The sequence below is a fragment of the Cucumis sativus genome, chromosome 3 (assembly GCF_000004075.3).
Source record: "Cucumis sativus cultivar 9930 chromosome 3, Cucumber_9930_V3, whole genome shotgun sequence".
Classification (NCBI taxonomy): Eukaryota; Viridiplantae; Streptophyta; class Magnoliopsida; order Cucurbitales; family Cucurbitaceae; genus Cucumis; species Cucumis sativus.
In genome coordinates this window covers 40,159,518-40,187,214 of record NC_026657.2, presented here as the reverse complement: position 1 = coordinate 40,187,214, position 27,697 = coordinate 40,159,518, and the positions used below count along the sequence as shown (strand labels likewise).

Below are 27,697 nucleotides of genomic sequence, written 5' to 3'. Positions count from 1 at the left end.
TTTTATGAAAGAAGCTAAGAAGGTGGACATGCCCAATGCCCAATGCCCAATGCCCAATGCCCATACTTCAATTCAATCATGAAAACACTTTCTTGAAGAACTTATTTTTCTACTTTGGAAAAAAGAAAAAACAATAATATTCAATCATTATCTAATCAACAATATTTGTCATTTTTAGCTTTGTGTTATACCATTTTTACACTTCAAAAAACCACATAACCCTTAATTCATTGAGTACTAATCGTCATTGTCCAAAACTTTACTACGTAACTTTTTTAAATGGGTATTATATTATTTTTCAGAGAAAAACAAAGTATATATCTCAACATCTTTTCATTTTTTGACATCTCTTTCTATTCTTTAACTTATCCAATAATCTCTAACTTCTTTCTATCTCAAACTTATCATCACCCTATTCAATAATTGTGTTGAATTAAATTATGATAAACAAGCTGAGGGGTGTACTATATCATATGGACCCATTATATGTATATAATACAAATGCACATCACTCTTCTAACATAAACCATGTTTAAATTAAGATCAATTATCACATTTTTCCTTTCTTTTTCTTTTTTCTTTTTGAGAAATAAGATCAACCACGTACATGTGTGACAAACCTAGCATGACAAACTTTATAATACACCACCATGATTGAAATTCAAGAACTTTAATTCACCTTTAATAAATATAATAAACAAATTCCACAATTGTAGCATATAGTGTTTTATATATTGATTGTGAACATTGAATTTGGATTATATTTTAGAGCATTATTATTATTATTATGATTTGAATAGTTGTAATTAGAGGAGTAGTACATAATACATACCTTGTAATTATGAGATAAATTTACAACTAGCTTTTAGTTGGATATGATGTGAAAAATTTAATCATACATATAATGTAAAAGATTAAAATTGAGATGAGATTTGACATACTCTCTTAAGATTTTTTCCCTTAACATCGTACAACCAAATTGGACCCCTCACTCTCACTCTCACTCTCACTCTTTTAGCTTATCTCTTCTCTCTCGCTTTCTCCCTTCTCTTGGTGAAAAAGGTGAAAAAGGTGAAAAAGGCCACAGATCTAACACCACTTTCTGAAATAACGAGAAAAACCAAGTAATCCCCTTTACATACAGATCAATTTGGATGAAAACTGATAACACATCTCACGTACCAACAACCTCTCTGATTCCTTTCCAGACAACCCAAATTTTCTGTGATGAAAATATGGTTGACAACTCCCTACAAATGGCAACCGGGAAAAGGTAGATTATGGGGGAGAAGCATGGAAGAGAAGTGTAGGAAAAAGTAAGTTTTTTATCTTTCTCCTTTCTATTCAGTTAACTTATCTGCTCTTGTATAGACAAAAAAAATATAGCTCAAAAGTAGAATACAGTAAGGTGGAGAGAAAAGGGTGTGACGCGGCTGATGAACAGCCATGAGTATTTCCCAATAGAGAGGAGCGTGTGGCATTTTGGCCCCCACACTCACGTGTACCAAATGCCTTCTTTATCACCAAAACTTTTGAAAAAATTACTAATTGATTAATTAATTAGTTAAAGCTTTTGGTGTTTGAATTGATGTCTCACCAATCCCATCATGCCTTCCATTTCTTTAACCAAAACCATAACATATTACTTATCCAATCATCCCTTTTAACTATTTGGGTTGCTTCAACCTCCTTAACTCAAAATGGATCTTACCGGGTCCTTGTGTTTTGATGGGAAGAAAATTGATTCGGTTACTGGTACTTGTTTCTTTTACATGTACCTAAAAGATGTTGAATTGTGTAGTTTTATGTTCAAGTTTGTATGTTTATTGTGCTATGTTCGAGTGAGGTGGGTTACTCATCCTAAATTATTGGATTGAGATGATATTTAACTTTCTAAATTTTAAGATTTTTTTGTATGGCATATTTAGATTCCATCTTTGGTTTTCTCTCTTACTCCTGATCTACTATCTATGGATCTTTACAACAACACGTCTAGTACTCTTCCCTCTTGCTCTCTCACTCGCCTCTACAACCCTCACCTTATCTCGATCTCCTCCCACTTTCTCCACTTTTCTCTCTTGCTTTCTAGCAAGTTCAACCCAATCAGATAACTTAGCTGCACATTTGATGGCTCTGATCCTTTATTGTTGGGGACACCATTGTAATTGGAAAAAACTGAAACCACTCCAACTAGGGAAGAGAAAGATGATTTTAGTTAATAATGATGTAAGCAATAGGACAAAATTCTCAAGTTAAAAAACAGGTGAGGCAAAATCCACTATGCACTTTCTTTTGGTGGATTCTATACTCTTTTCTCTAGTTTTCTGTAATATATATGTATGCATGTTTTGTGGTGATTTATTTGAAATTTGAACTGGGGATTAAGAGAAGGCCTTGCAAAGGAAAGAAAGAAAAGAAAGAAAAAGCTTTGTTGTAAGAAAGGCTTCAACAAACAACTATTTGATACTTATCCTTTTGCTTTTATGTTTCTTACTTTGTTTACTTTATCAAATCTAAAATTTTTACATCCCTTTCCTCTATCTCCCCTTCCTTTCTTCTATCTGCTCCTCCAACTTGCAAACGTATGAATTTCCCCTCTCACTTCAACTCATTGCCTTTTCAACCTTTCTTCCCCCAGCTACTTCCTAGCTGGGTTTCTCCATTTTTTTGGTTTGTTCCATTCCATTTCTTCTCAATATCAATACACTGCATTACATTACTTTACTTTACTCTTTTTTCAGGGTCCTTCCACTTTTCAAACACCCTCATCAAAATTCCTTCATTTCTATCCAACTCTCTTCCCAACCCATGTTGCAATTCTCTATCTTTATTTGTTTTCTTCTTTTGATTCCTCTATTTTCTGTGAATTTTCTCAACAGGTTCATCTCCACAAACTTGTTTCCATGGAGGAAGTAGCTGGTTTTGTCTGAGCTTTTGAGAGCTTGGTTTGAAGATAGAGATAAAGAAAAAGAAAAGTTAGGAAAGATTTTGCTTTATCAAAGCTGCAAAATGCCACCAGTTCCTCTTGCTCCATATCCAACCCCTCCAGCTCCCTATACACAACCTTCTAATGGTATTCACTCTCTTTCAAAACTTTACTCATTTCTTAACTACATTCTTCTTGTTTGGTTGCTGAGAAAATGTATTAGTTTCCCATTTTCCAATTTTCTCATCACTGGAGCTGTAAATCCTATTGTTTGATGTTGAATATTCATAGCGTTGATTCTAAATTAGGTTTTATGAGCGATTCTTCAAGAAGAGGCTTATGTTTTTTAGAATTAGATTGGGTTTTTTTTATGTGTTTGGTTTCATTAGATCAGTGGTTTGATATTTGGTACTCAACTGAGGTTTGAAATGTGCATTTTGGTTGTTGGTCATTAGCCACACAGAGCCAACTTGTGTGCTCAGGATGCAGAAACCTTTTACTTTATCCTGTTGGGGCAACCTCTGTTTGCTGTGCTGTTTGTAATGCAGTTACTGCTGTACCGCCACCCGGTATATTTGTTCTTCCTCTTCCTTTTCACCATCTAGCTCGTGCCAATGCTAAATTTGAAATTTCTGTTGGAGAATTCTGTTGTTTTTTGTTTAGAAGAAAGATTGGAAGTTTTAGTAACTTTTTGTGTAAAACAGGCACAGAAATGGCACAATTGGTGTGTGGAGGCTGCCACACTCTTCTCATGTACATCCGTGGTGCCACGAGTGTCCAATGTTCTTGTTGCCACACTGTCAACTTAGCTTTGGAAGGTATGGAAATCTCAGTAACTTTCAAAAACTCCAATTGAAATAACGTTAGACATCCGGAACAAATCTTGGTAGATTGCGTAGGCTGTTTAGAACAATTCATTCCTAGCTAACTCCCATCATGAGTAGCAACATTATGTTATTGATTGATTCACTATTCACTAAAATTAGCATATCGTTAGAAAATAGTTTAGAGCTACAAACCTTTGTTTGGTAAGGCAATACTCATGTGAATCGAGCAATAAATCCATACTGTTTCAGCGAATCAGGTGGCGCACGTTAGCTGCGGGAACTGCAGGATGCTACTGATGTATCAATATGGAGCACGATCAGTGAAATGTGCAGTATGCAATTTTGTAACATCAGTTGGGGTAAGTAAGAAAAAAAAACTTCTTTTTGTTGAACTCTCTTTTTCTATACGAGCATTGTTGAACTCTCTTTGTCCATATGAACATGAACTTGGAATAAAGTCATTCGATCTAAATCATCGGGTTGTTTAAGAATTAACGAAAGCTTAGAACATTAAACATGGCTCTGATAGGACTCAAAATTCTTTAATCTATGCTTTTAAAGTTTTAACTCTATCTTTCCATTGTCATTTCTTACTTGAATATGAAGTGAAACCATACATTCTAGTATCTCACATTATCAATGTCTTTCATTGTAGATGTCAACGAGTGCAATCGATCAAAAAGCATAATAGCTAAAGTTATCATAAACATGGTTGTCCAAAATTCGACAACTGCGGCTTTGCCCAATATTTGTAATGCCCTCGAGGGTGTTTGTCTTGACTTGACAAACGGAGGTTCCTCATCATATTCACTTGTATAGAGCTGTATTTCTGCACGTGAACTTTAAATGTTGCTATTTTCTTCATCTTCACAGTGGTTTGATGAATGCTTTAAGTAGTTTTGAGAAAATATATATAAATATGGTAGAGAGACAAGTTCTTATACTGTCTTGAGTGTAATATAACTGTTGGATAAAAATGGATTTTGGCTTGTTTTTTTTTTTTTGCTTTTTCTTCCCCCCTTTTTACCCTCTCTTTGTGAATTGCATAAAACGGTTTATATCAGATATTAGCTTTTTGACATGTCAACCTACTTGCTTCATTATCACTACATAATGCTTTGCAGTCAATTCAGATTCTAAATGACCTGATCCATGTGAGTTATGTTCAATTGGGACCAAGAGAGAGATAGATAGATAGAGAATAGGACTAAGCTACAACCTTTGCATTTAAAGGAAATCCACTCTTCATCTCTTCAAGATTTGAGAATAATACTCATTTAGAAGTGTTTGGCCCACCAGCTATATAGAAAGGTGTTAAATAATTCATCTTTAATTGTATTTACTCTTTAAGTTTACACATTTATCGAGAAACTTCATCTTCTAACTTTACACTTTAAACAGACTCTTCCTGAGTTATTTTATAGTCCTTAGAAAGATTTTTCTATCGTATAGAATCCAATATTGTAACTTCTACATTAAAGACTAAGTGAGGGGGAGTGCATGTGTAAGTGAAGAAAGAGCTATGAGTATAGAGATGAAAGCATTCAAAGGTAATAACACAACGATCATTATCCCACTTTCTGCTCATTCACATGGTGAAAGTTATTATGTGAGCAGATGAATTGGCCCCTTGTGGGTGCTGTGATTGTCCAATGTTTTGCCTTCAAATTTTAAGCAAATCAGTACTTGTTGATACTCCAACCGAACTCCCTCTACCCCACGATTTATCCAAATATCTATCTTTTAAAGTTGTTAGGAAGCAATTGGATTTCCAAACCTTAAGCACTACTTTACAATACTCGTTTGGTTCCCATCCTTTAACAATTCTCACTTTCGCCCCTCATTTTAGTCTCCATACTTTCAAAGAATTTCTTTTCATCTATGTACATTTAAAGAAATATTTGAAATAGTAATGTTGTAGTTATAATAGTTGTCGATTTTAGGATGCTAAAATTTAGATCAAAATTAGATAAAATGAGAATGTATGAATGAAAGTGTTCACTTAAAGTGCATGGAACAAAACGGGTGTTTGAAAGATTAGGAAATAGAGTTAACAAAAGTTGAAAGTATAAGAACCAAAGTAGAGGTTTAAAAGTATGGAGACAACCCAAACTAAAAGAAATAATATGTAAAGCATCCATTAAAATTGGTCACAATGTGTATAAGGTCTCATGTCAGTCATCCAATGAATTTATCGTCCTTTTTATCAACTTTGTACAATGAGATTGGCTGGAGGTGTCCTGACCTACCTTTTCCATTATTTCTAAGCTAGCCTACAAAACAATCAAGATCTTGTCAGACCCTCAAGCACAGTTCATTCTAACCGATCCGGATCGGAGGCTCGCTAGATCGATCGATCGTCTTGCATTGAATACGAATGAGCTCTTCATTCCTTCATCTTGTTCATATAACAACATGTGTTTTGGTCACAAACTGATATGCAATATCTTTTAAAGCACAACCTTTTTACCTCAAAAAATCAATCTTTCACTCAAAACAGATGGTTTGATTCGATATGTTGATACATAACAAACACTAGACTTCGATTAGAAGAGACAGTATGCGACGAGTCATCATCGTTCAAATACAAAAGATCATAATCAAGCATGTGAAGGGGCTTAAAGTGGAGACAAGACAAGGTTAGCTAGCAATGGACACCACAGATTTGAAGATCTAGAATTAGAACCAGTTGGGGGGAAGAAGTGGGGGACCTGAATTATTGAATAGTAAAGAGTTAGTTGGAAATGGGAATCTGATTCTTTCTTTTATATATATATATATATTTTTCAAATGTGTTTTCTCTTCTTCTCTTGAAGTTCTTCAAGGTTGACATTGACCTTACACTTAGAGAGAGCAGTAAGAAGTAGGAGAAAAAAAGCATATGAAAAGATGCCACTTTTTTGTTCTTCTTTGTAGTGAAGAAGCAAAACACAGCAAAGTGTGAGGTTGACAATAAAAGCCATTGTCCAATCACAAAATAAAAATGATTAGATTTAGGGTTTTTATTTCTTTATATGCTCAAGGAATTGTGATTAGATCATACACAACTTTTGGATCAAGAATTTGAGGTGTTTTCTTGCTCTCTACTTTGTGTTTCTATAGTTTTAATATATTTATTTTAGTTTCTATACTCTCAAAATATCTCTTTTATTTTGGTTCTAGCAATGTTAGAAAGTGACAATTTTGTAATTTTGCAAAACTATATCACACACTTCAATTACTAAATTTTTTTATGTCAAAACAAATTTTAAGTTAAGAACCAAATTCTACTCAGAAACTGTAAACGAACAAATATAATATTTAAACTTTTTTTCATATAAAGGAAGAATGCCATTTTTAATTGAAAGTTAGGGTTGAAAATCCAACATAAATTTATGAATAAGAAGTTTAATAAACATCAATATGGTCTCTTTAATCTCATTAAGAGCACTAAAAGATAGAAGTGTACGTAACCGAGTTGGAGTGAGTTAGAATAAAATTATGGACCAATTCAAAGTATTTGGACCGGTTTAGGTTGACAAGCTTTTTCTTTTCATCTCTATAATTTAAACAAATTTTCATATTATTTTTCAATATACACTTTGAATTGTTACTCAAGATACAAGATACAAGATGATATCGATGTCAATATACACAAAGAACAAATTTTTCAATATACACAAAGAACAAATTGTTACTCAAGATACAAGATGATATCGATGTCATATATTCAAATTCTAAGTTTACAATATCTATTAGAAAAGAGGTTTATTTGTAAGTATAACAAACAGATTGAGTTCGGTAATTTAAGTTGATCGAGTTACGGATTTTCTTTAAGGAGTGTTGGCAAAAATAACAAAAAATTATGATAATAAGACTTGTATTACAAATTTAAAAGTAAATAACTCTCAAATAGTTCTTTAACAGCTTCTAATACATCTAATTATTTGTCATAATTGTAATATATCAAAAAGAAATGTTATAGATTGTTTTTTTTCTAAACTTTTTTATCATCTAACGTAATCTTCCTTTTTTTAACATTCCTACCGAAAGACTACACCTCGTAGATCGATGTGTTTGATTTAATAGTTGAATTTCTTTGTTTATGAGATTTGCTTTAGAAATTACATTGGACACCAAGAGTTCAAGTTGGCTCACATGGACTCGTCATGACATCAACAAAAGAAAGGGCATTTTACATTTTTTTCTTAAAAAAAATTGGGTTATTGGTCATTTTTGGACCTTTAAAATGTGTCATCTATACCATTACGTCCCAAAGGCCTTAGTACTTTTGAGTTTACAATGAGAGGACAGTAACAAAGACCTACAAAAACAAAGTGTTTGGTTAATTCACTTTGCATAAGAAAATAACCTCGCAATTCAAACAATTGAGTTAAAGTTCTCTAAACCTAAACTATACTTCCCCACATAAAAGATAGATATATGCATTCCACCAAAATAAACAAAGTTCACTTTTAGAGTTCAAGAAGTACACGAACTTCCCATCAACCAGGAAAAAGCGGAGAAGCTTAGTATATAAAAAAGATGTGTCAAAAACAACATTAGGGTAATAATTTCATTCTCATAGGATATTAACAGTCATAGAACATAGAAATAGAGAAAGAAGATGATGTTGAGCAGAGTAATGCTCCTCTACAGGAATCTTACAGTCATTTCTCTGTTCATAGATCTTCCAGGATCAATAGTTTACTCATCAGCCATGGCCAACTCTAGAGCATAGTCATCTCTCTCCTGGAAAATTTAGTAAATTGTTAAAAATAACTTGCTACAAAGATAATTTTTATTTACTTTTTTCCTTTTTCTTTCAATATTTGTTCATCTCTTGGAAAATTTAAGTTAAGTACTTACAATTGGTCCTCGAGCAAAATATCTTCCAAATTGAAGCCAATATACCTGCATGTGTAGTGTAGTGTTTAAAGGGAAAGTCTCGAAAACAACAAAATTTTATAAAAAAAATTCATCTGAGGATGTTTAAAGGGAAAAGAAGAGAAAATAGACTTAAAAGCTTCCCAATTGTAAAACTAAATAAACATGCTTCAGTTCTTAACTTTAAATTTGAAACATTACCTCATCCTCATCTTGAGTTTCTACTTCTACATCCGATGATGGGAAACCAACGCAAAGAAGTGCATACCCCTGCAGTGTCAAGAAGGGAATGGAATATTAGTCGGCAGTGCAAGTAATATCTACAACGTTGTCATCATAAAAAGTACTGAACTGCTGCTTCTTTAGTTATAACAGGTAGCCATATTGATAAATGAGAAAATGAGATACATGAATTGTCGTGTTCTTTTTCGTTTATCCTTTTATTACAATTATGCCAAAAGAAAAAAGAAAAAACTACATATCCTGCTTTCTTTTTTTATGATAATCACAACTTTCATTGAGAAAAATGAAAGAATACAAAGGCATACAAAAAAAAAAAACAGCCCACGAAAAACACCCTAACTAAAAGAAAGGGGACCAGCTGAGAAGAATGTCACCTATAGAATAATGCCACCTAAACCCTAAACCCTAAACCCTAATAAGTTCTTTCCAGACAAAGCTATAGCCCCACTCCTCCAACTAAATATAATAGCAGAAGCATTGTCGGACCAGCTCTTGATTATTCTTCCTTTTCCTAACTTGTAACCAGTAGAATATAAACTCAACTATGTACGTTATTCTCACCCTCAATGAGCGGGAGTTGCTTCAACCATACCAGCTAGACAAACTTACACTAAATAACTTCACCCGGCTCACTTGGTAAAAACTAATATTGCAAACTCAAACTCCATATCCAGAACGAGGAGTGTCAGTTATAGTTATACTCAAGCGTCTCAATGCATGACCTTAAATTTTGCTTCATGGTTTTTCCCCAGAAAATGAATCAATTTACATATTGAAGAGAATTTGATATAGAAATTATGTGGTTTCTGAGTGGAAAACATTAAAATGAAACAACAGCCTCTTCATATGATGGCAATTAAAACAAATTACCTTTGATTTCAATTCAGCAGATATTCCAAGGGCTTCTGGCTGTCTAATTTCGCCTGATTTAATTCGAACAGCACAACTAGTACAACAACCTGCAACGAAACATATTTTCAGAACATGGCATGTGGAGATCAAAAGGAATCAGAAAATGGCTCTATTGCAGGAGGTATCAGTCGAATGAAGAGCAGGGGAAAATGTTGGTTTTTACTTTTTCCATGTAACTGATTTATATCTGGTCGTAAACCATTCTGATATTTCAGTTTTTAACAAAGCGTGACCATGAATATGCAGTTACACCCTTTGACATGGCACCTGATGTAGGCAAATCATTGAAATGTATTGAAACTCGAAAGTATAGATAGATTTTCTATAGAAGTTACATTTTTTCAAATCACGCTGCTTAATGAGAATGACACCAATTAGAATCCAATTTTCATGGTCCATAGGATACAAAATAAAAATAAGTCTATGAGTCAATAAATCCACGATCTTAAGAAGTATCTACAAATTTTTATGACAAATTTCAGCTTTCCAGTGACAAATGTCACTAACAGGCAAGCGAAACTACTAATTCGACGCCTATACAATCAATTATCAAAGTTGTTACCCATAGAAATAATTTATAATTATGAATTGGAATATGAATATGGAAAGTTCATCAATAATTGGTGAATTAAGGAACAATACCGTGCCTGCAAGCAAATGGAAGAGATATGCTCTGGGCTTCAGCAGTGTGCAATATGTACTGGTCCTGCAATTTTTGGATCGGTTACCCGGGCCTCAATCATTAAAAACCATAAAAAATGACAAAGAGTTGAAGAACTTCGAATTCTTAGCGAAAACTCTAAAACAATTTATAAGCAGACAGATCATACAATCCATAACCGAGAAGAAACACATTAAATCGATTCTACAAAATTGGAAAACTTGGTCAAGAGGCGAAACAAAAAGAAAACTGAAAATGATGCCGTACCTCAGGAACAACAAATTCATGAACAACGCCCCTCTCTCTATCGTGAACGGTGACCTTATGAGATGGAATAGAAGGAGAACCGCTGTCAGCCCGGGCGGCGACGTCGACGGTTGCCTGGAGCTCAGTTGAGGTCGTTTTTCGGCGACATTTCAGGGTGTCGGAAAAGCGACGGTTCCGACTTGTTGAGAAGAATGTACGGAAGGATTCCAACTTGAGATTAACGGTGCGAAAGGAAGTGGAGGGAAGAAGAACGTCCATTGGTAAGGTTGAATTTTGAAGCTCCGGCGAGTGAGTTCAGTTGTGTGAAAGTGCAGTGATGAGATAACATAATCGGGAAAGATAGGAAGTAGTTATATGCTGTTCTATGGTCTATTCGAAGAAATTGTGTAAACCATATCAACCGTAGATTTGATTGACCTTTTTAGTTCAAACTCTCCAACTAAAACTAAATATTATGTCAATTTAAACATATATTTGGAACTGATTTCATCACTACAAATCTTTTTTTTATATATATATAAAATATTGTCTTTATTTTTATAAATCAGTACACATGATATGATTAATACTTCTACAATGAAATTTATTGATTCATAAAAGTTTTGGTAGCAACAATAACCTCATTTGATTACTTTTTATAAGAAGGTTGCATTGATTGAATGGCTCAATGAAATCTAAGAACAGTTTAATTAAGTAGATCATGTGTCAACGGAATAACCATGAAGTTTTTTCATTTCAAATTTTGTTTTAGAAATAAATACCATTCAAATGAAATGGAAAATTGAAAATTGATGAAAAAGTTTATTGCTAAAAATCTGGTGATTATCGAAATGTAAAAATAATATAAAAAAAGACTTGAGTCTAAAATTGTTAAACACGATTAGTTTTACACTACCAATTGGATTCAACACGTTCATTTTTAAATTACAATTCTTACACAAGGGAAAATAAAATTTTAACTAAAATATTGCTATTTATTAGTTTACACTTGGGAGAAATAAAATCTAAAAGCTATATATATATATATATTAACTACTTAAAATTTAACTATAATTAAGTATCAAAAGACTTGGTACTACCGGAATTGCATAAACTTCAAAATAAGAAGATAAAATTAAAAGAGGAATCAAATAATTAACTTTGAATCGTTCGAACACACAATGTAAATATTCCGGTGCATCTTAAGTTTATTTTCACATCCATACATACACACTTCACCATCTTAAGCTGGCTATACTAAAAAAATATCAATCACTCAAACTTATACAACTAATACATAAAGGGCTCTTCATAAAATGCAACCTTATGACAATTAAAGAACTAAAAACAGAGAGAAAGAGAGAGATTAAACAACACCTTGAAGTTGAAGATTCAAATAAGTTAGTGTGTTAGTGCCCATTTCTGTATTCTTCTTTATCTCCACCTGAAGGGCTTTCACAACATATGTTCAAAATGATCAGAGCAGTACAAATTAAACCCCTTAATAAAGTTTATGCAAACTGTAGTTTGAGCCATGTTTTTCTTCTCTTTTGTCATCAAAATGAGACAGATTATCCTCATAAATTGACCACCATGTGGAAATAAACTAAAAAGAATGAACCTGAACACCATTGACTGAAGGGATCATTTCTCGGGGTTTTTTTTTTTTTTTTTTTTTTTGATTTGTCTTCTTCATACCAATAACAATCTACCTTGATGTTCAATACATTGTTGTAGTTTACCTTCCTTCAATATAACCTGGTTCTCTACTTTAGCTGGTCTATTTCTATTATTTATCTGAAATCGTGGAAATGGTTTTGGATGGTTTGTAGTACTGGTTTGAACCTCGGGTATTACCTCCTCCAGGAACTGTTCGGCTACATCTCCATCTTCATCAATTCGAAGACCCTTTGCATACCATGTCAAACCCTGAATGAAGGAAATATTCCCAAAAATTAACAAACATGCCATCATTTCAATCTTGCAAATGACAAAAACCATCACAACATTTTCACTAGTAACAAGTGCTAGTGCCATTAAATGTGTACAATGGAAGGAAAATTTGCAAATATTAGAAACCGTGTAGTGACTTTAGATCACCCACCTATTACAAAGGGTATATAGGTAGTGGAGAGTTGTGGTGTGTAAATTAAGGCCTAGCCGCTTGGGAGGGATCTCAAGATAGAGGATGAAAGTAACTTGAATTACTTGTGAATTAGGGCTTGGGAATGGTAACAAGTAATTCATGGCAGCATAGAATTAGTTTCTTAGTAACAAAGACCCATGAAGACAGTCGGAATAAGATTTGGTGTTTTTTGTAATAAATTCCTTACCGACACTATCATACGAGATAAGAATCAACAAAATGGAAACTGAAATTATTTGCTTATGGTGTTCGCTCTTGCTGCTTTTGCATCTTATGTGCATTATTATATACATAGAAACACAGCATCAATTAACCATACCTAATCACTCAAATATAATTGATATCCATAACCTTCATTAACCATTAGCAAGACAATAATACAAAAAACAAAAAGAAACTCTTAACAGCTAAAATCAGAAACTTAAGTAGCCTTAATTGTCTAACATCCTGCCTTCAAACTAATATTTTTACTAGAAGACCATTACTTTCTTGTCTTCGAATCTATTTTGGATAGGGATAAGTTGAATCTCTAAACAAGAAGCAAAGTGACAGATTAATTAAATACAGTTGATAAACATTTACTGTATACCAAGATTGTCTCATCAACAATTCATAAATGCTAAAAGAAACCACTTTCGAACAAATGTATGGTCTACAGATATCCCGAGCTCACATAAACAAAAGCACAAATCCATTTTCAGTGAAAATATAATTTGAATTCCCAATCAAAAAACAGGAAATCCACTCCGAACAATGAAAACTATAGAATTCCAACGAAACTGAGACGGGTTTGAACTATGCTAATAAATTTCACTAACTTCCACCATTACACTAGCCTTAGAGAAGAAATTGCCAAATTTCAGGCATGAAACAGAAGAAAGAAAATTCCAGCAGTCAAACGAAGATTAAAAGAGAATAGACCTGAACTCCACCATCGCCGGAACTAGAGGGAAGAAGAATAGGTCCGGGGTTGGAGCGATTGACGGCGACTTGAACTGGGACGCCGAAGCCCCTACGAGGAAGACCAGTGGCCTGCATATGGACGCGATCAGGAGGATGGGTATCAGAATCAACATCGTCATCTTCGTTCTTGACATCGTGAGAATCGTCTTTGGAAAACCCTAGAATTCCTGCAATCTTCCTGAAGAACCGCATCTCCACACTGCAACGATCGAATTGATCGAATCACAGAGAGAGATGGAGATCTCGAGAAAGAATTGAGGGCGGAATTGATCGGTCGTCTCGTTTCTGAATTATGGAATCGTTGGGAAGATTTTTCTTCTTCTATCCGATGAATCCGATTTTAACTAAATTTTATGCTTAGCCCAAAATCAATCCTTCTTTTGTTTTCTTTTATTTTTTCTTTTTTACTTCTTTTTGTTATATGAGAAAATTAGTCATCGATATCTCGACTATGTCAGTCTCCTTTTAACAATTGTATTTATTTTGCTGGTAAAAATAATTATCGTACAAACTATGACAACGAGATCAATCATGGTCAAACGTCACATTGAAGCAAGAAAAGTCTCGCTTCAAAGATAATTGACTATTTTATTTGATTGGATCTTACTCATATTTTGAAAGACGAATGTCCAATTGCCCCATTAGAAGTTGTTGCTCTTGAAACTTAAGGTGAGAAGGATGTATCGATGTATTAAGACTTTCTATGTTTCATATGTATATGTAATGATTTTGAAGACACTTTGTTTTGTGTTAGTGTTTTATTGGGAAGCCTACAATACATCAAAATCAAATCAAAATCATTGTTGGAAACATTAGACAAGAGGTACAGGTTGGAAGAGTTACGAATTTTGTTACCTATTTGCAACATGAAGAACTACACGTCATTTCAAGTAGTTTTTATGATTCAAAAGTTATATGTATCTCAAACACGAGGAGAAAGAAGTATTTGATAGAGATTCTTTTGTAATATTGTGTATGGACGAGGATAACGAAGAAAAGAGATAAAACTTTGGTAAAATTTGAAGGCAAGACTTATCTTGTTCAAGGTTCTAGACATAAACCTAAGAAGCAAAAATTCAAGGAAAAAAACTATGCATCGTGGAATAAGGAATGCATTTGAGAAAATGATTAGGTTTGTGGTTAAAGTGATCATAATGTTGCATTGTGCAAGCATAAGAAGGGGCAAAGTTCACACAATCATGTAGTATAAGTTAAAACGAGCATAGCTAAGTATAGTCCTCAGCAAATTGAGTTAATGATTGTTCTCAATGTGATTGTTCTTACAATATGACTCCTAATAACAGTTTCTAGTTCAACATTTATGCATCTTTTAACCATACAGATTCAATACATAATTGGAATACATCCATTGATACAACGTAATGTAAACAGATTGTTTCAGCCCCTAAAATAATTTCTTGCACTTCTTAACTGTTTAAGAACTTCAATAACATAAAATATATCAAATCAGGATTGATCCTTTTTTAAAAAGGAATATTTCACAACGTTGATCACAAGCCAACATCGAAGGAATTCATCAAAGAACGGAAAATTTCACTACAAAGCCTTGATTACAACAGAAAGCAACAGGCAGCCCAGAAGAAATAACTTCGTTTTTGTTATGCCCAAAAAATAAGCAAAAAAGAGGGAGGAAAGAATATAGAAGTTTGGTTTACATATGCTAACAGTATAAACATTAGAAGCTATGCTCAAAGGTGAAGAACAATAAAAACAAAAGCAAACTATAATGCTCAAATGATCCATCCAAAAACATCACTCTCTCCATGAAGCTTCTCTTATATACCCTCAACGGTGTTGACGAGAAAGCTGTGCACGATCTCTTTCTGTCCAATCAATTTTTTTTCCTTTCTCTACATGTTTGTGCTAGATGTTTGTAGTTCTAACACCGGATCTCGTATGATCCAGCTTTAGTTATGTAACGAACCCATTCAACTGTGTTGTAACCACTCTTCTCCCATACCTGAAGAACAAATTGAGAAAAAGGCTTCATTTTTCTTGAGAATTTTTTAATAACAAAAACAACTTTGAGTCGGGAGAACTACAATGCAACAACTGCATATGCTCAGAACCCCATGTATATTCATATTTCTTGAGAATTTTTAAATAACAAAACTTTGAGCCAGACATCACATATTCTATACATACTTAGAGCCTTCTTTGGAATGATTTTAGCGCTTAAAAAACTAAAGCACTTAGAAAGTTCGTTACAAAAAAATCCTTAAACTCACTCAAATATCTAATTTTCTCACACTGCTGAAAAAAGATGCTAGTTATTTCAAATTTCACAAAAATGTACGGTAAGAAATTACATCTAGCATGCCATCTAGAAATGAATATCAGAAAATGAAAGCTAGTTTAATTTTTCAATCCTCCAACCTTAACTCTTAGTTTAACGAAAGAATAAAATGAAGTCCTTGCAATTGTTTAGAGTCTTTAGACTAATGTAAATCCTATCAGATCAGAAATTTATCAACTAGCATCGCTCACAAGAGACATTGTTTCCCCTTTTCTGCCAACTATGATCATGCCATAAACTGAATGGGTTCATCACAAAATATTTATATATATGGCATACATAACATGCATGGATGGACTTCTCTCCTACAGTGCTACCAAGGAATAGTAGTAAAAAACAACAAATACCTTGAGGAAACGAACCCGTAAACCAGATGCTGTGAACATGGGAACCTGTAAACCCAAAAATATACATATTTTACTGACAATTATAAGTCAGACAAAATTAATGGCCTAATTCATCAGAACATCTACAGAGCAGGAGCAGAAAACCCGCACTTAAGCTACTGTTAAAAGAAAATTCATCTATGCATCATTTCCAAAATAATATGCTATGAATAGATCTTTAAACCTGAAACTCCATCTGAATTGGTGGGCGTGTCCAAGGCTTCCTTTCGGTCATTGTAGAAATCAGCTCGACTTCTGCACTCATGGTTGGTTCAGTTTGTCCAGGAAATTTTCTGATCCTAAAATTGACATGAATAAACATCTAAGCCACAACTGCACATTCATAAACATGAGGCCAAATATAATACATTCATTCAACAGAAAATTAAGTTCCTGTGAGAACATGAGAATCCCTGTTAAGAAAATCAAACTGTAGACTGCCCAGTCTTTTAATTTATTTTGAGGTGGAATTCCAAAAGGCATCAAGTAAGATTTAGCGAGATTCAAGAATATTGTAGAGAATATGAAATGAAATCACATAAATCCAACCTCATTGCACAAATACAAGAGAATGTACATGTAGAACATGTATAATGAAAAAAGGAGTAAGAAAGCAATCACAAGAGCATGTGATTGATAAGTAAAACAAAAAGAATGATTCCAGAAATCTATGTGAGGATGGAGATTCCACCATAAGACAAAGACATGAAGAAATTTATAATAAATGGGAAAAACATATAGATGATATGATATCACAAAGATGTCACTGCACAAATATCTGTGATATGAAAAGTTTATTGCCATGTAAATGTCCAAAGAGAAAAACCAGAAACTCTATGATCATATTTAAAACTACAGAAAACACTCACTTCCACACAATGCAATCGATTGATGCGTTGTACTTGGCTCGACCTGATGTCACTTGAAAACTAGTTTTAGCTGTCTGTTTGGGAACAGGAATTTTAATGACCACACCAAGAGCAAACATTTTTGCACCAAAGACACTCTTCACCTGAAGGCCAGTAGACAATAACTTAAAAAGAATTGTAGAACTTGGTACATCAAGATCATCAAAATTTAGAGAACCACATACCTTGACATTAACTTCCATGTGTGTCCTACCAAGCTCCTTAATTGTCGGGAGTACTCGAAATGGAAGATTAACACCCTCAGTAATACGGTATCTGCATCAAAAGAAGAAGAGATTATATCAGATATAGGAGAAGAAATACCTTGCAAATATGAATAAGCACAAAAATGGCAAAAACTCTCAGTGTGCCTCCAGCAGAAAATTATCCACTTTCCCTCTCTACCTTCTAGACATTGGGTGGGGTCATTTGTCCTTCCCTCTACAAGAGACATAGGATCACAAGGATAATTTTTGCACGAGTTGCACACTAAAAGTTCTGCTTGGATACTACTAATGACTCTCATACTCAATTACGGAAAACAAATTGAATCAACCATAAATAAGTGCAAAAGCACTCAAATTTCTTCATAAAGTACAAAATTGTGTCCATGACATGCTGATAGGGACTACAATAAACATTACTGGGGTCCACTGCAAGGCCCCCAATTATCCATGTTTATGGAAGAAGGGGAAAATTGGGGAATGCACAAATGGCAGACGGGTAAAGGGACAAAAATTGTGCGGGGACCAGCCTTGAGGGTTGAGTAAGGATTTTGTGTGGAAGTTTTGGAGAAAGCCGAGGCCTTGGAGGGGATTACCAGCTCCCTTGAATGTGCCAGATTATTCATTGTTTTCTTATTTCTATTTCTTATTGTTCTCGTTCTTTGGAACTCTCATCATTGTTCTGGAACTTTCTGTTTATCATTTTGCAATAGAAATATCATAGCGAGGTTTCTATCCCCCTGGAACTTATTAGTTTTCTGTTTGTAGGAGAAGAAGATACCTAACAGAAATCTCCACATTTCATCAAAAAATGTGGTATTTTCTACAATGGTAATAACTAAAATAAATGGAATTCCAACTTCAAAAAACACACGAGGCAGATTAAAGACTCAAGCTTACTTCATCAATTCAAATTCCCCATCGGGTGGCACAAAGCTGACTGTCTTCTCTGAGTTGAACCTCGTCAAATTTACACATTGGTGAAAAGTAACATCATCAAGTTCAATTGTTTTACCGCTGCAAAATAAATCATAAAACAAAAAATGCAAAACTTATTAAATGAAACTAAAATGGGGGAATCATTAACTCTGTATTACAGTAACTGTACCAGACCAGTGAAAGATAAGAAAATAAAGAAAATGTGAAACCTAAATCTCTGCTTGAATCCTAATGATATTCAACCCTGCTTCTGAGCTATAGTAAACATGTAAGAAATGCCTAAACCAAGGTACTCTTCAAGCAAAATTCAGAAGAGAAGAAAGGAACTACTCAACTGCTTATAATTGTGTTTTTTTTTTTTCTTTTGCTCCTTATATAGTTTGAGAAAATAGCACAAGACAACTTGTTTAACATGAAAGTTCTCTACAATGGACTTCAATTGCAGAATAAGCAAGAGTAGAGAAAGAAGTTAAATAAAAATCACAAAAACTGACTCATTAGTACACAAACAAACGTGACAAGGCTTACCATTAAATCTAGAAGAAAAAAGAGAAAATAAGAAGAAATACAACATAAAGAAAGAGCAAAATCATTTATTTCTCATTGAAGTATAGTATGGCAGTAGAGTATCATTGAAGCCACCCATGAGAAAATACCTCTTTGCTGGACGGGACTTCAACTGGGACTCTTTCTCAAGGCCAATCTTATCATTTAAACCCAACTTCAAATCAGGCATTCCAGAAAGAAAGCACTTCATAAGAATCTTCCCAGTTACATCACAACGCAGAACACTACCTATGATCACCAATAGATATAAGTTTCCATAACAATTAACAGGTATGTGATACAGATGGAACTTTGAGGTCATTCACTACCTTTTGAAGACATAAGAAGGTTTACACTTTCAACAATATCCAAAAAGACCTGCATAACAAGAATACTTAGAATTTAGTTAGGTTCTTCAGCCATGCAAAAAAAAAAGAGAGAACCGTCATTCACCTCATTCTTTTTATATACAAGGCCTTCCCTTCGCCAACCAACAGCACCTGTAACTTGTAAAGTTGCATTTGGGACAGGTTTATCTGAAGGCTTTTTTAGCATAGGGTGCAAAAAAAAAAAAAAGATGTCAGTTCATATAACCTAGAAATAAACAGTTAGTGAGTTACTCATCTTTATAACTATATTTTTACTTTGACCACAAGATAAATTTTTTATTCAATTAGAGAAACTTCACAAAGCAAAAGAGGATGAGAAATCCTTTTAAGAAATACAAATGGCCAGAAATAAAGGGTGAGAGCAATGTAGAAATAAATTGTTTGGTACAGCAATGTAGTTAAGCCTCCTTAACATGCTCAAAATCTGACATATCCCACCAGGCTGTTCGAAAGTATACATATTATCTAACCTTGGATGAAAATGGCGAGCGAACTCCTTCCTGAGTGATATATAGTTTTAGAATTTCAGGAGACAGGTTTTGTGGGTAACCAAAATCCATAATTTCTGCATTACAAGGCAGATATCAGCCTTCCACACATTTTCAGACATTAATGCCTAGTTTTCAAAAACAATAATAATAAAGCAACAGATATGCCATGCATGTCCAATTGTAAGCTTATACATAAACTTCTAGTAACAAATATACGCACATATGTAAGATAAAACAGATCACATATCTAATTAATTTATCACAACATAAGCTCTAACAGAAAACTAAGAATCTTTCTTTTTCCCTTTTTAAAGAAAGCCAAGCTTTCATTAAGAAACATGAATTAACATAAATGAATACTAGGAAAATACAAAAACAAATAAAACAATCAAAACACTCCAAGAAGAACCTTGTTAACTTAAAAATGGGATCCAGTCGAACAAAGTAAGGTCTACAAGACAATTTCCCTACAGACAAAAACCCAAAAAGAGGCATGAAATCTGATAAAGGACCACACCTCACCCGAAGATCCTCCGGCCCCTCTAAAAATTCTTTTGTTTTTCTCCCTAAAGACCCCAAACAATAGCACAAAGAGCATTCCACAGAAGGTGGCCCATTTCTACTTGGGCTAGTAGAATTTCCCCCCACCCACCTTTTCTTTTCCATGTAATTTTTAACAAGAAAACTAAAGTCCCAAAGCATACAGTTCTTACAAAATAAACTTTAATCAGCATTCAGCAATATAAGCGCTATAATTTTTTTCTGCTTGAAGTTCAAACTATCAAGTATAAACTTTCTTCAAAAAAGGAAAATTTAGTAAGTATTAACTACATTCATCCCTCCAATACATACTCACTCTCATAACAAAAAGACCATACATAGAAAGTAAGAAAACAATAATGGAAACTGCCAACAAGGTATTACATACCATCCAAGAGCTCGTAAATAAGAACAAAATTGTTTCGAATTGCATCTTCATCAAAAGCCCCACCAAAATAAGATTTGAACAGTGCAACAGCCTGTAAGCAAAACTCAATCATAAGTCCCGTAAAAATAAAATATGTTTCCTTTATTATTTGGCTAAACTTAATTTCACAGAAATTTGGCCATAAAAAACGGTGTCTAATATCCTATATAAGCCAGCTATATATAAACTAAAAAATAGTCGATTAATCAAGCATCAAAACTTAACTCATTAAGAAGATGCTAACTATTAAGAAGATGCTAACTACCTCAACCACAAACTTGAATGCACAAGCTACATTTGCATTGCTGCTTACAACAATCACAATGTATACATTGCTAATTCTCATGTAAAAGAAAGAACAACCACCAATCTGCCGCACAGGACAGGTACCAAGTTCTTTTGTCTGCATTATATGTGTTCGGAAGGCATCCACCATGTTTCCCCTGAAAGAATTAATTATATATAGAAAGTTAAACAGCATAATTCAACGAGAAATGTAGAGGTACACAAAAGATCCATTCATAAGCTGAAATAAGCAATATTCCATTTATGCAATAATATTCCACCTGTAGATATCAGAGACAATAGAATAAACAAACACCTTCAAAACTATTACTACATAAGACACCACACATATTTCAGCATACCACCATTCTTATCGCATAATAGTTTGTCTAAAAGGGGCTTCCTTACCAAAGAAAAATGACATAATCCACAAAGGGTAGAAAGGTTTCCTACATTGCCTCAAAACTCACAAGGGAATTTACCACCTTCTTTTTCTTATTCTTCTCTCTTTCCTTCTTACTCAACTAACAACTTCTTACTTTTTTTACTTGTCTACTTCTTCTCTTCCACTCTTAACATATTCTTACTCTTCGTCTTCTTAATGAGTGAGGCGAGTGGTGGTGTCGCCATTGCAACTAAGACAGCAAAAGACGAGCACCTCACGTAGCCCCTCATCGTAGGTGCATAATTGCAACTTAAAAACACTGATCGAGCATCAAACATATTAAAGCAAGAAATTACCATAAAAACCCCATCATATAAAATGAAATCCCGATAATCATCTCAGACTCAATTAAAAAGAACCTCAATAATTCCCATTTCTTCAAACAACTCTTCCAAGCGCCTCGTATCCGTTTAAAAAAAACAAAAAAGTAAACTCAACCCAATAAACAAAATCATATCCAGACTTTCCCCAGCCTAGTAATACATCCTCCAAAGTGATCTTTGAACAACCCCTTTAACGTGAATACTAATTGAAAGTGTAAGAGAGAGAGAGAGAGAGGGGTAAAATTACCCGACATCGTCACGGTAGAGACGATTGATGAGAACATCCCCACGTAGATTGAGGAAGTAAATGGCCGATGCAGCCACCGGCATGTCTGATGAAAGCGGATCGTGTACCAAAGTGAGAGAAAAGAAAAAGTATGAGAAAAAGAAGTGGGTTAGGGTTGAGATCTGGAGAATTGGAGAAGTGGAATCTGGAAAAAAGAGAGTGGAAAATGGAGAATTGAAATATAGAAAGAGAATTTTGTATAATGATTCTTGTTTGCAACTATGATGAACACAGAATTGTAATAACAAAACAAAAGGCATAAATTTGTCCAAAAAAGTGAAAAAAAAAGAGTAAGAAAAATTATCAGAGCCAGGTTTCGATCCTGGGACCTGTGGGTTATGGGCCCACCACGCTTCCGCTGCGCCACTCTGATACTTCTTGATACGCAATTGCTAATAAAAAATTTATACTTTATAGACGAGGATGCACCATATAATTGTTCGACCACAGTATGACTTCCATTTGAAGCTAAAATCATACTAAACCCCAAAATGTAGAAAATATCTCACACTACATAACACATTGAAGTTTGAAAATCTATCAAAATAATTCATACAAACTTACAAATATATAAGTTTCAAAGTTCACCTAATTTCTACAATTAGATAAACTTTGTCAAGACAACTTCTCATTCACTTTCTTATTCTTCTCTTTCTCGTTCCTCTCCTTGATTGTTGTCTATATATTCGATTTGAAGTCTAAAAAAATCTCACTCCTCTCCTAAATTATATATATTTAATTTTTTTAAATAAAGTGGTTCGGTTTAGTTTTAGAATAGGTTTAGTATCTTAAACCGAACTGAATCACGTAATTAAAAAACGGTTTCAATTTAACACAAATCAAATTGAACTGCATGCATTTAGTTTCAGTTTAGAGGTTGTCATTCAGTTCAGTTTTTAACTATTTTTTCAACACCCCTAGTTTTTTCAAATGACAAACTCTCTTAGTGGCTAGAGTGAAATATACAAAAATAATTACCTTTCTTTAACATCAATTAACCAATTAATTTAGGGTGGAGTTGATTATGTATGTTTGCATTGTCTTAACTTCTCTTTTTACCATCATCCAAAGTATTTGGTAAATTCAACTTCAAAAAGTGTAAAGAAACATATAGAATGTCTTTATTGAATACACAAATCACAAGTACACATCAAGAAAAGCATTCAAAAGTACAAACCATATATAGATAGTAATATAATACATATATTCTGCAGATTGTTTTATTTATTAATATTAATCTGCAGTTTTGAGTGAAAAAATAATCATAAACTGAGCTATTCTTCACTCTCTCAAATCATAACCATTTAATGATTTAGAACACAACATGACATACAATATTAATCTGCAGTATATCAAAGTTCTTCTAGTTGAGAGATAATGCTTGCAAAAACCTTGTAGCCTTTGGCCATATCACTGTAGTAACAATACTCATTATCTGCATGGTATGTTTCTGTTAAACCTGAAAAACAAACATTAATTAAACTCTAAATCAGATCTTCAGTCATATACAATTGGCAATGTGTGTGTATATATACTACAATCTCCCAACATTTTAGGGTTCAAATCGACTTTAGAAGTTAAGATAATAGATTAACTTAATTAATTGGAGTCTATGAAAGTTGTTTAATTTCATATCTAATTCAAATTATGCAGTGAAACGACACACTTTTCTCGACAATACAATGTTTATTAATTACCCATATTTCTAATCTCTCATTTTTGTTATTGTTTTGATTAAACAACTCAACATATGTCATTCATTTCATAAATTTCTTTTTCCCTTAAAATGATTTCCAAAACACAATAGTATCCAATAATAAAAGTGGGTTTAATAGCTAATTAATTAAGTTAAGATCAGCATTTAGAAGCAGAGAATAAAATTATCATACCATAGCCAATGTTCTGAACATCAAAGCCATCATTCTACAAAATTCATATTACCAAAAAACAATAGAGAGGTTAAAACCAAATATATATATTAGCATGAGATTATTAAACAAACATCGATTAAACATTTGATAACTATATAACAAAATTTGGATAATAATAATTAAGTATATATGTACCTGAAGGTCATGAACAAGTGGTAAACTGCCAGTAAGGGAGTAAGGTTTGACCTCTCCTATAACTTCGTATGTTGCATTATATAAAGCTTTATACCCCGCGGAATTAATATCACATGCAATTCCCGGCATCGGATTACCAAAAATTATCGCCAATCTATACAAACAAAAATAGATATATACATGGCATGAATAAATAGATTGATGTACACAGTACACATATAAAAACACTTAGAAATTAAAGTGAATGAAATAGTTAGGATGATAGTTAGGAAGTAATATAGGAAAAGAGAGAGAGAACATACTCTCCCCTGGTGCCATCTGGTAAGGTATACTTTGAAACAGGACCTCTTGATGCAAGATCTTCCACATGTGCATTGGTGTAATCAATATACTCTTGAAGCTTTTTCTTAAGATAATCCATACTATAGAAAAAAGATTAATTATTAATGGCTAAATCCACAATTATAATTACAAATGTTCTTTAAATATTGCTCTAATTTTCACAAAACTTTCATATAAATAATTATGCCACTTTTTATATATATTTCTCACATACTCTAGTCAAAGTATTCCTTTTCTAGATATAATAATAAATTTTATGAAAAAAAAAACAAAAAGAATAATTTAACGTGAATGTTTTTCCAAATTTTATAATAAAAAGACTCTAGGTAATAATAAGTTTTCAGAAAAATTGGACTTAATTTAAAATTTAATGAAAGGAAAAGAGATTAAAATTAGACATATACTAAAATAAGAAGCAGATGTATGAATAATAGATCACGAGTTTAAATATTTATCTTAATATATTACAATATCTTTTTCTAAAAAAAATTAGTTGAAAAGAAAAGAGGGTACTTACTCGTAGAAAGGAGTCAACCTGTCAAATGAATAAAAAAAACATGAGTACACATTAAATAAAATAAAAAATTTCGATGAAAAACAAATTTAATGGATAGTTAGAATTTATTCCTTTAATTTTCTCAACCCTAATAAAATATATTCTATATAAAAATAATATTAACTAAATTACATTGTAGTTTTCTTTTGAACAAAATTTACCATCGATCAAATTACATGAATTAAATTATTCAAATTTGAGTTGTGTGTATATATATACCTTACATCTCCAGCAATGGTACATTTTTCTGGAATTTGATTAATAGCACCTTCTGGATCTAAAATAATTAAGAAATTAATTAGGATGAGAGATGAAATACACACACACACATATATATATATATATAATTTTCTTCTATTTGAATTTACTTTTCCGAAGTGTTAAAAGTACTATATCAAACTTACAACTCCATTGGGTTGGTTTCATGGTGGATGGTATTTCAAATCCATATTCTGCTTCCTTAGGAACAGCAGGAAAATCTTTATAGAACTTTAATTGGATATCTTTCAGAGCATCCATGGCTAACTCCAAAGCATTAATAGCCTTCAATGTACAAACACAAATAATATATATGTGACCACTAAAAGATTGATATCAGAAAAGTTTTATATCGTTCAATTTCTTTTGTTTTGTTATCCATTTATATAAAATCTAAACTTTAAGTCAGTGAAAAACCGATTATAGAGATACAATGCTTAGTTCATAACCCACATTGAAAATCAATCGTGTTTCTATCCTAATGTTTTCTTTAAGAGAACAGTGAGGTTTTGAAAACTAGAAAAAAGCTTAAACACTGTACTTATCAAACTGGAAGTTGGATTTCAATTAAAGTTTGGTTTTGTTTTTAGAATACGACTAGGAATTAAAATGTTCTTTAAAAGAGATCGAAAGACATAAAATTTTAAGAATGTAACTAAAATCATAAACATGCATGTGCTACGAAACATGGCCTAAATTTTTACCTTGTCTGGCATACCACTGTGAAAAAGTTTTCCTTTTGTGTTAATAGTCCAAGTTAAGGAACCACCGGTACCAATACAAGGTTGTGAATCTGCTGTATCAACCCAATATCTATACAAAACCAAATGTACACAACTTAGATACAAGAAGAAGAAGAAAAGGACAATATTGATAGGTTGAAATCTTTGTCTGAGTTGTGTGCTGCTGTGCTGCTGAAATAATTCAAAGGAAATTATATAACTTACAAAGGGCCTCCTTGTAATATATCAAAGTATCCATCAGCATAAAGTCGTTCAACTCCAATGTTTGGGATTGAATTGTTTTCTTCAGAGACAATAAACATAACTACAACAGATGACTTCAGTATTGGTTTAGTTTGTGCAAGTTTCAACATGAGTTGAGTTAATAAAGCAACATGTCCCAAACAATCTGTCGTTCCTCGACCTCGAAGTTTATCCCCATCAATACTCAATGAGAATGGATTGAAGTTCTGCATTATACATAACCAGTATCCCCGACTTGCTAGTTAAAATCACTTATTGACAAAAAGAAAAACTTAAAATGTAAGAGAATATATGTATACATACCCAAGCGTTGGGATCGGCAGGGACGACATCCATGTGACTTCCAACAAAGGAGACAACCTTGCCGGGAATAGTTCCTGGGTACTTAATAATCAAATGTCCACGCTGATCCTTTTCGTCATAGCTAACGCGAGTGATATTCAAGATGTTTCTATGCGGATTAAGAACATCGAGGACATGTTTCCCGACCTTATCCTCCTGAGGGATGAGGTGGGGGGGGTTGTTCTGGACGAACTCCGACTCACCAATTAGCTTGGATAGTAAAGAAATATAGGAATCCCTGTTGAGCTCACCCAGAATGTCTTGAATGGAGGAACTCATGGCTGTGTGAATTAAAAAGTGTAGGGTAATTTTTCAAACAAGAAAGATATGCTTACACAGATGAAGAGGGATTACACATTGGAATGTTTTTATAGTGAACCTTACAAACAACTTTTCAAGGAACTGAAGTGAATAATATTTCCTTAATTCAAATTTATTATTATTATGTTCTTTTTCTGAAATGTCTTCAAATGATTTTTTTTTTTTTTTTTTTTTTTGTAATTTCTCACATGAAATTATTCCATTTTCTTTTTCTTTCTTAAACTTAATTCTCAACTTTTTTTTTTCTTCTATATGTTTTCTTTTAAAACATGATTCCAAATTTGTTAATAACCATGTGATCAATATGACATATAGTTTTTCTATAAACCATGTTTACCATAATATATATATATATATATAAATAATAAAAATTTTAAAAAATTATTAGATTCTCTCAAGAGTGCATATAAATCCAAATAGCTCACCGTTCCACAATTTTAATTTCCTTTTGATAAGTATTTAATTGGGAAATTTTTAAAAAAGCGTAGATTTTACAAAATATTTACGACCTATAGCAAATTTTATCACTT

The 27,697-nt window shown here is 33.0% G+C and overlaps 5 protein-coding genes and 1 non-coding gene across 12 annotated transcripts; 1 reads left to right on the top strand and 5 right to left on the bottom strand.

The window, feature by feature from the left end:
• Window positions 1–1,060: 1,060 nt before the first annotated feature.
• LOC101221483 (protein LOL1) lies at window positions 1,061–4,756 on the top strand. Of its 6 annotated transcripts, none has more exons than XM_031881808.1 (6): window positions 1,061–1,316; window positions 2,880–3,073; window positions 3,382–3,495; window positions 3,631–3,744; window positions 4,003–4,112; window positions 4,409–4,756. In XM_031881808.1, the coding sequence occupies exons 2-6, from the start codon at window positions 3,010–3,012 to the stop codon at window positions 4,439–4,441; spliced, it is 435 nt and encodes a 144-aa protein (XP_031737668.1). In that variant the 5' UTR covers window positions 1,061–1,316; window positions 2,880–3,009; the 3' UTR covers window positions 4,442–4,756. The 6 variants fall into 6 exon arrangements, with proteins under 6 accessions (XP_031737668.1, XP_031737667.1, XP_011652657.1 ...); XM_031881807.1 differs by lacking the exon at window positions 1,061–1,316 and adding an exon at window positions 1,565–1,755; XM_011654355.2 differs by lacking the exon at window positions 1,061–1,316 and adding an exon at window positions 1,925–2,263.
• A 3,148-nt stretch (window positions 4,757–7,904) lies between these two features.
• Window positions 7,905–11,037, bottom strand: LOC101221013 (ferredoxin C 2, chloroplastic). 2 transcript variants are annotated; one of them, XM_031883044.1, is made up of 7 exons: window positions 10,703–11,037; window positions 10,417–10,480; window positions 9,733–9,821; window positions 8,821–8,889; window positions 8,602–8,646; window positions 8,401–8,484; window positions 7,905–8,056 (listed from the first exon to the last, which is right to left on the bottom strand). In XM_031883044.1, exons 1-6 carry the CDS (start codon window positions 10,958–10,960, stop codon window positions 8,440–8,442), a joined length of 570 nt encoding a protein of 189 aa, XP_031738904.1. In that variant the 5' UTR covers window positions 10,961–11,037; the 3' UTR covers window positions 7,905–8,056; window positions 8,401–8,439. The 2 variants fall into 2 exon arrangements, with proteins under 2 accessions (XP_031738904.1, XP_004148487.1); XM_004148439.3 differs by lacking the exon at window positions 7,905–8,056 and having other exon boundaries at window positions 8,153–8,484.
• Window positions 11,038–11,811: 774 nt separating this feature from the next.
• On the bottom strand, window positions 11,812–14,173 carry LOC101221247. The gene is made up of 2 exons (XM_004148440.3): window positions 13,749–14,173; window positions 11,812–12,610 (listed from the first exon to the last, which is right to left on the bottom strand). The coding sequence occupies exons 1-2, from the start codon at window positions 13,980–13,982 to the stop codon at window positions 12,374–12,376; spliced, it is 471 nt and encodes a 156-aa protein (XP_004148488.1). The 5' UTR covers window positions 13,983–14,173; the 3' UTR covers window positions 11,812–12,373.
• Window positions 14,174–15,222: 1,049 nt separating this feature from the next.
• On the bottom strand, window positions 15,223–22,547 carry LOC101220779 (AP-2 complex subunit mu). Its single transcript, XM_004148438.3, has 13 exons — window positions 22,258–22,547; window positions 21,223–21,400; window positions 20,919–21,009; window positions 19,970–20,064; window positions 19,564–19,653; window positions 19,440–19,488; window positions 19,221–19,359; window positions 18,526–18,642; window positions 17,587–17,677; window positions 17,363–17,505; window positions 16,678–16,792; window positions 16,455–16,499; window positions 15,223–15,771 (listed from the first exon to the last, which is right to left on the bottom strand). The coding sequence occupies exons 1-13, from the start codon at window positions 22,338–22,340 to the stop codon at window positions 15,691–15,693; spliced, it is 1,317 nt and encodes a 438-aa protein (XP_004148486.1). The 5' UTR covers window positions 22,341–22,547; the 3' UTR covers window positions 15,223–15,690.
• A 50-nt stretch (window positions 22,548–22,597) lies between these two features.
• TRNAM-CAU lies at window positions 22,598–22,669 on the bottom strand. Its single transcript has one exon. It is a non-coding gene; the product is annotated as a tRNA-Met (tRNA).
• A 724-nt stretch (window positions 22,670–23,393) lies between these two features.
• Window positions 23,394–27,206, bottom strand: LOC101220538 (acetylornithine deacetylase). The gene is made up of 10 exons (XM_004148437.3): window positions 26,808–27,206; window positions 26,466–26,710; window positions 26,223–26,331; window positions 25,665–25,803; window positions 25,480–25,537; window positions 25,222–25,239; window positions 24,665–24,784; window positions 24,363–24,516; window positions 24,186–24,219; window positions 23,394–23,755 (listed from the first exon to the last, which is right to left on the bottom strand). Exons 1-10 carry the CDS (start codon window positions 27,123–27,125, stop codon window positions 23,649–23,651), a joined length of 1,302 nt encoding a protein of 433 aa, XP_004148485.1. The 5' UTR covers window positions 27,126–27,206; the 3' UTR covers window positions 23,394–23,648.
• Between the last annotated feature and the right edge of the window lie 491 nt (window positions 27,207–27,697).

Bases quoted from the DNA above. Each gene is read 5' to 3' on its own strand.
- LOC101221013 (XM_031883044.1), bottom strand. From the start codon at position 10,960: ATGGACGTTCTTCTTCCCTCCACTTCCTTTCGCACCGTTAATCTCAAG. The intron at 8,890-9,732 runs GTAATTTGTTTT...TTGACACTGCAG, and splicing joins CTGCTGAATTGAAATCAAAG to GGGTATGCACTTCTTTGCGT. The intron at 8,485-8,601 runs GTAAGTACTTAA...TAAATTTTCCAG, and splicing joins ATTTTGCTCGAGGACCAATT to GAGAGAGATGACTATGCTCT.
- LOC101220779 (XM_004148438.3), bottom strand. From the start codon at position 22,340: ATGCCGGTGGCTGCATCGGCCATTTACTTCCTCAATCTACGTGGGGAT. The intron at 21,010-21,222 runs GTAGTTAGCATC...TTTTGCTTACAG, and splicing joins CATTCAAGTTTGTGGTTGAG to GCTGTTGCACTGTTCAAATC. The intron at 20,065-20,918 runs GTATGTAATACC...CTTGTAATGCAG, and splicing joins TATTTACGAGCTCTTGGATG to AAATTATGGATTTTGGTTAC.
- LOC101220538 (XM_004148437.3), bottom strand. From the start codon at position 27,125: ATGAGTTCCTCCATTCAAGACATTCTGGGTGAGCTCAACAGGGATTCC. The intron at 25,804-26,222 runs GTAAAAATTTAG...TGTACATTGAAG, and splicing joins ACAGTGGTATGCCAGACAAG to GCTATTAATGCTTTGGAGTT. The intron at 24,517-24,664 runs GTATGTTCTCTC...TTGTTTGTATAG, and splicing joins CCAGATGGCACCAGGGGAGA to ATTGGCGATAATTTTTGGTA.
- LOC101221247 (XM_004148440.3), bottom strand. From the start codon at position 13,982: ATGCGGTTCTTCAGGAAGATTGCAGGAATTCTAGGGTTTTCCAAAGAC. The intron at 12,611-13,748 runs GTCTATTCTCTT...TCCTTCATTCAG, and splicing joins CCGGCGATGGTGGAGTTCAG to GGTTTGACATGGTATGCAAA.
- LOC101221483 (XM_031881808.1), top strand. From the start codon at position 3,010: ATGCCACCAGTTCCTCTTGCTCCATATCCAACCCCTCCAGCTCCCTAT. The intron at 3,496-3,630 runs GTATATTTGTTC...TGTGTAAAACAG, and splicing joins TACTGCTGTACCGCCACCCG to GCACAGAAATGGCACAATTG. The intron at 3,745-4,002 runs GTATGGAAATCT...ATACTGTTTCAG, and splicing joins TGTCAACTTAGCTTTGGAAG to CGAATCAGGTGGCGCACGTT.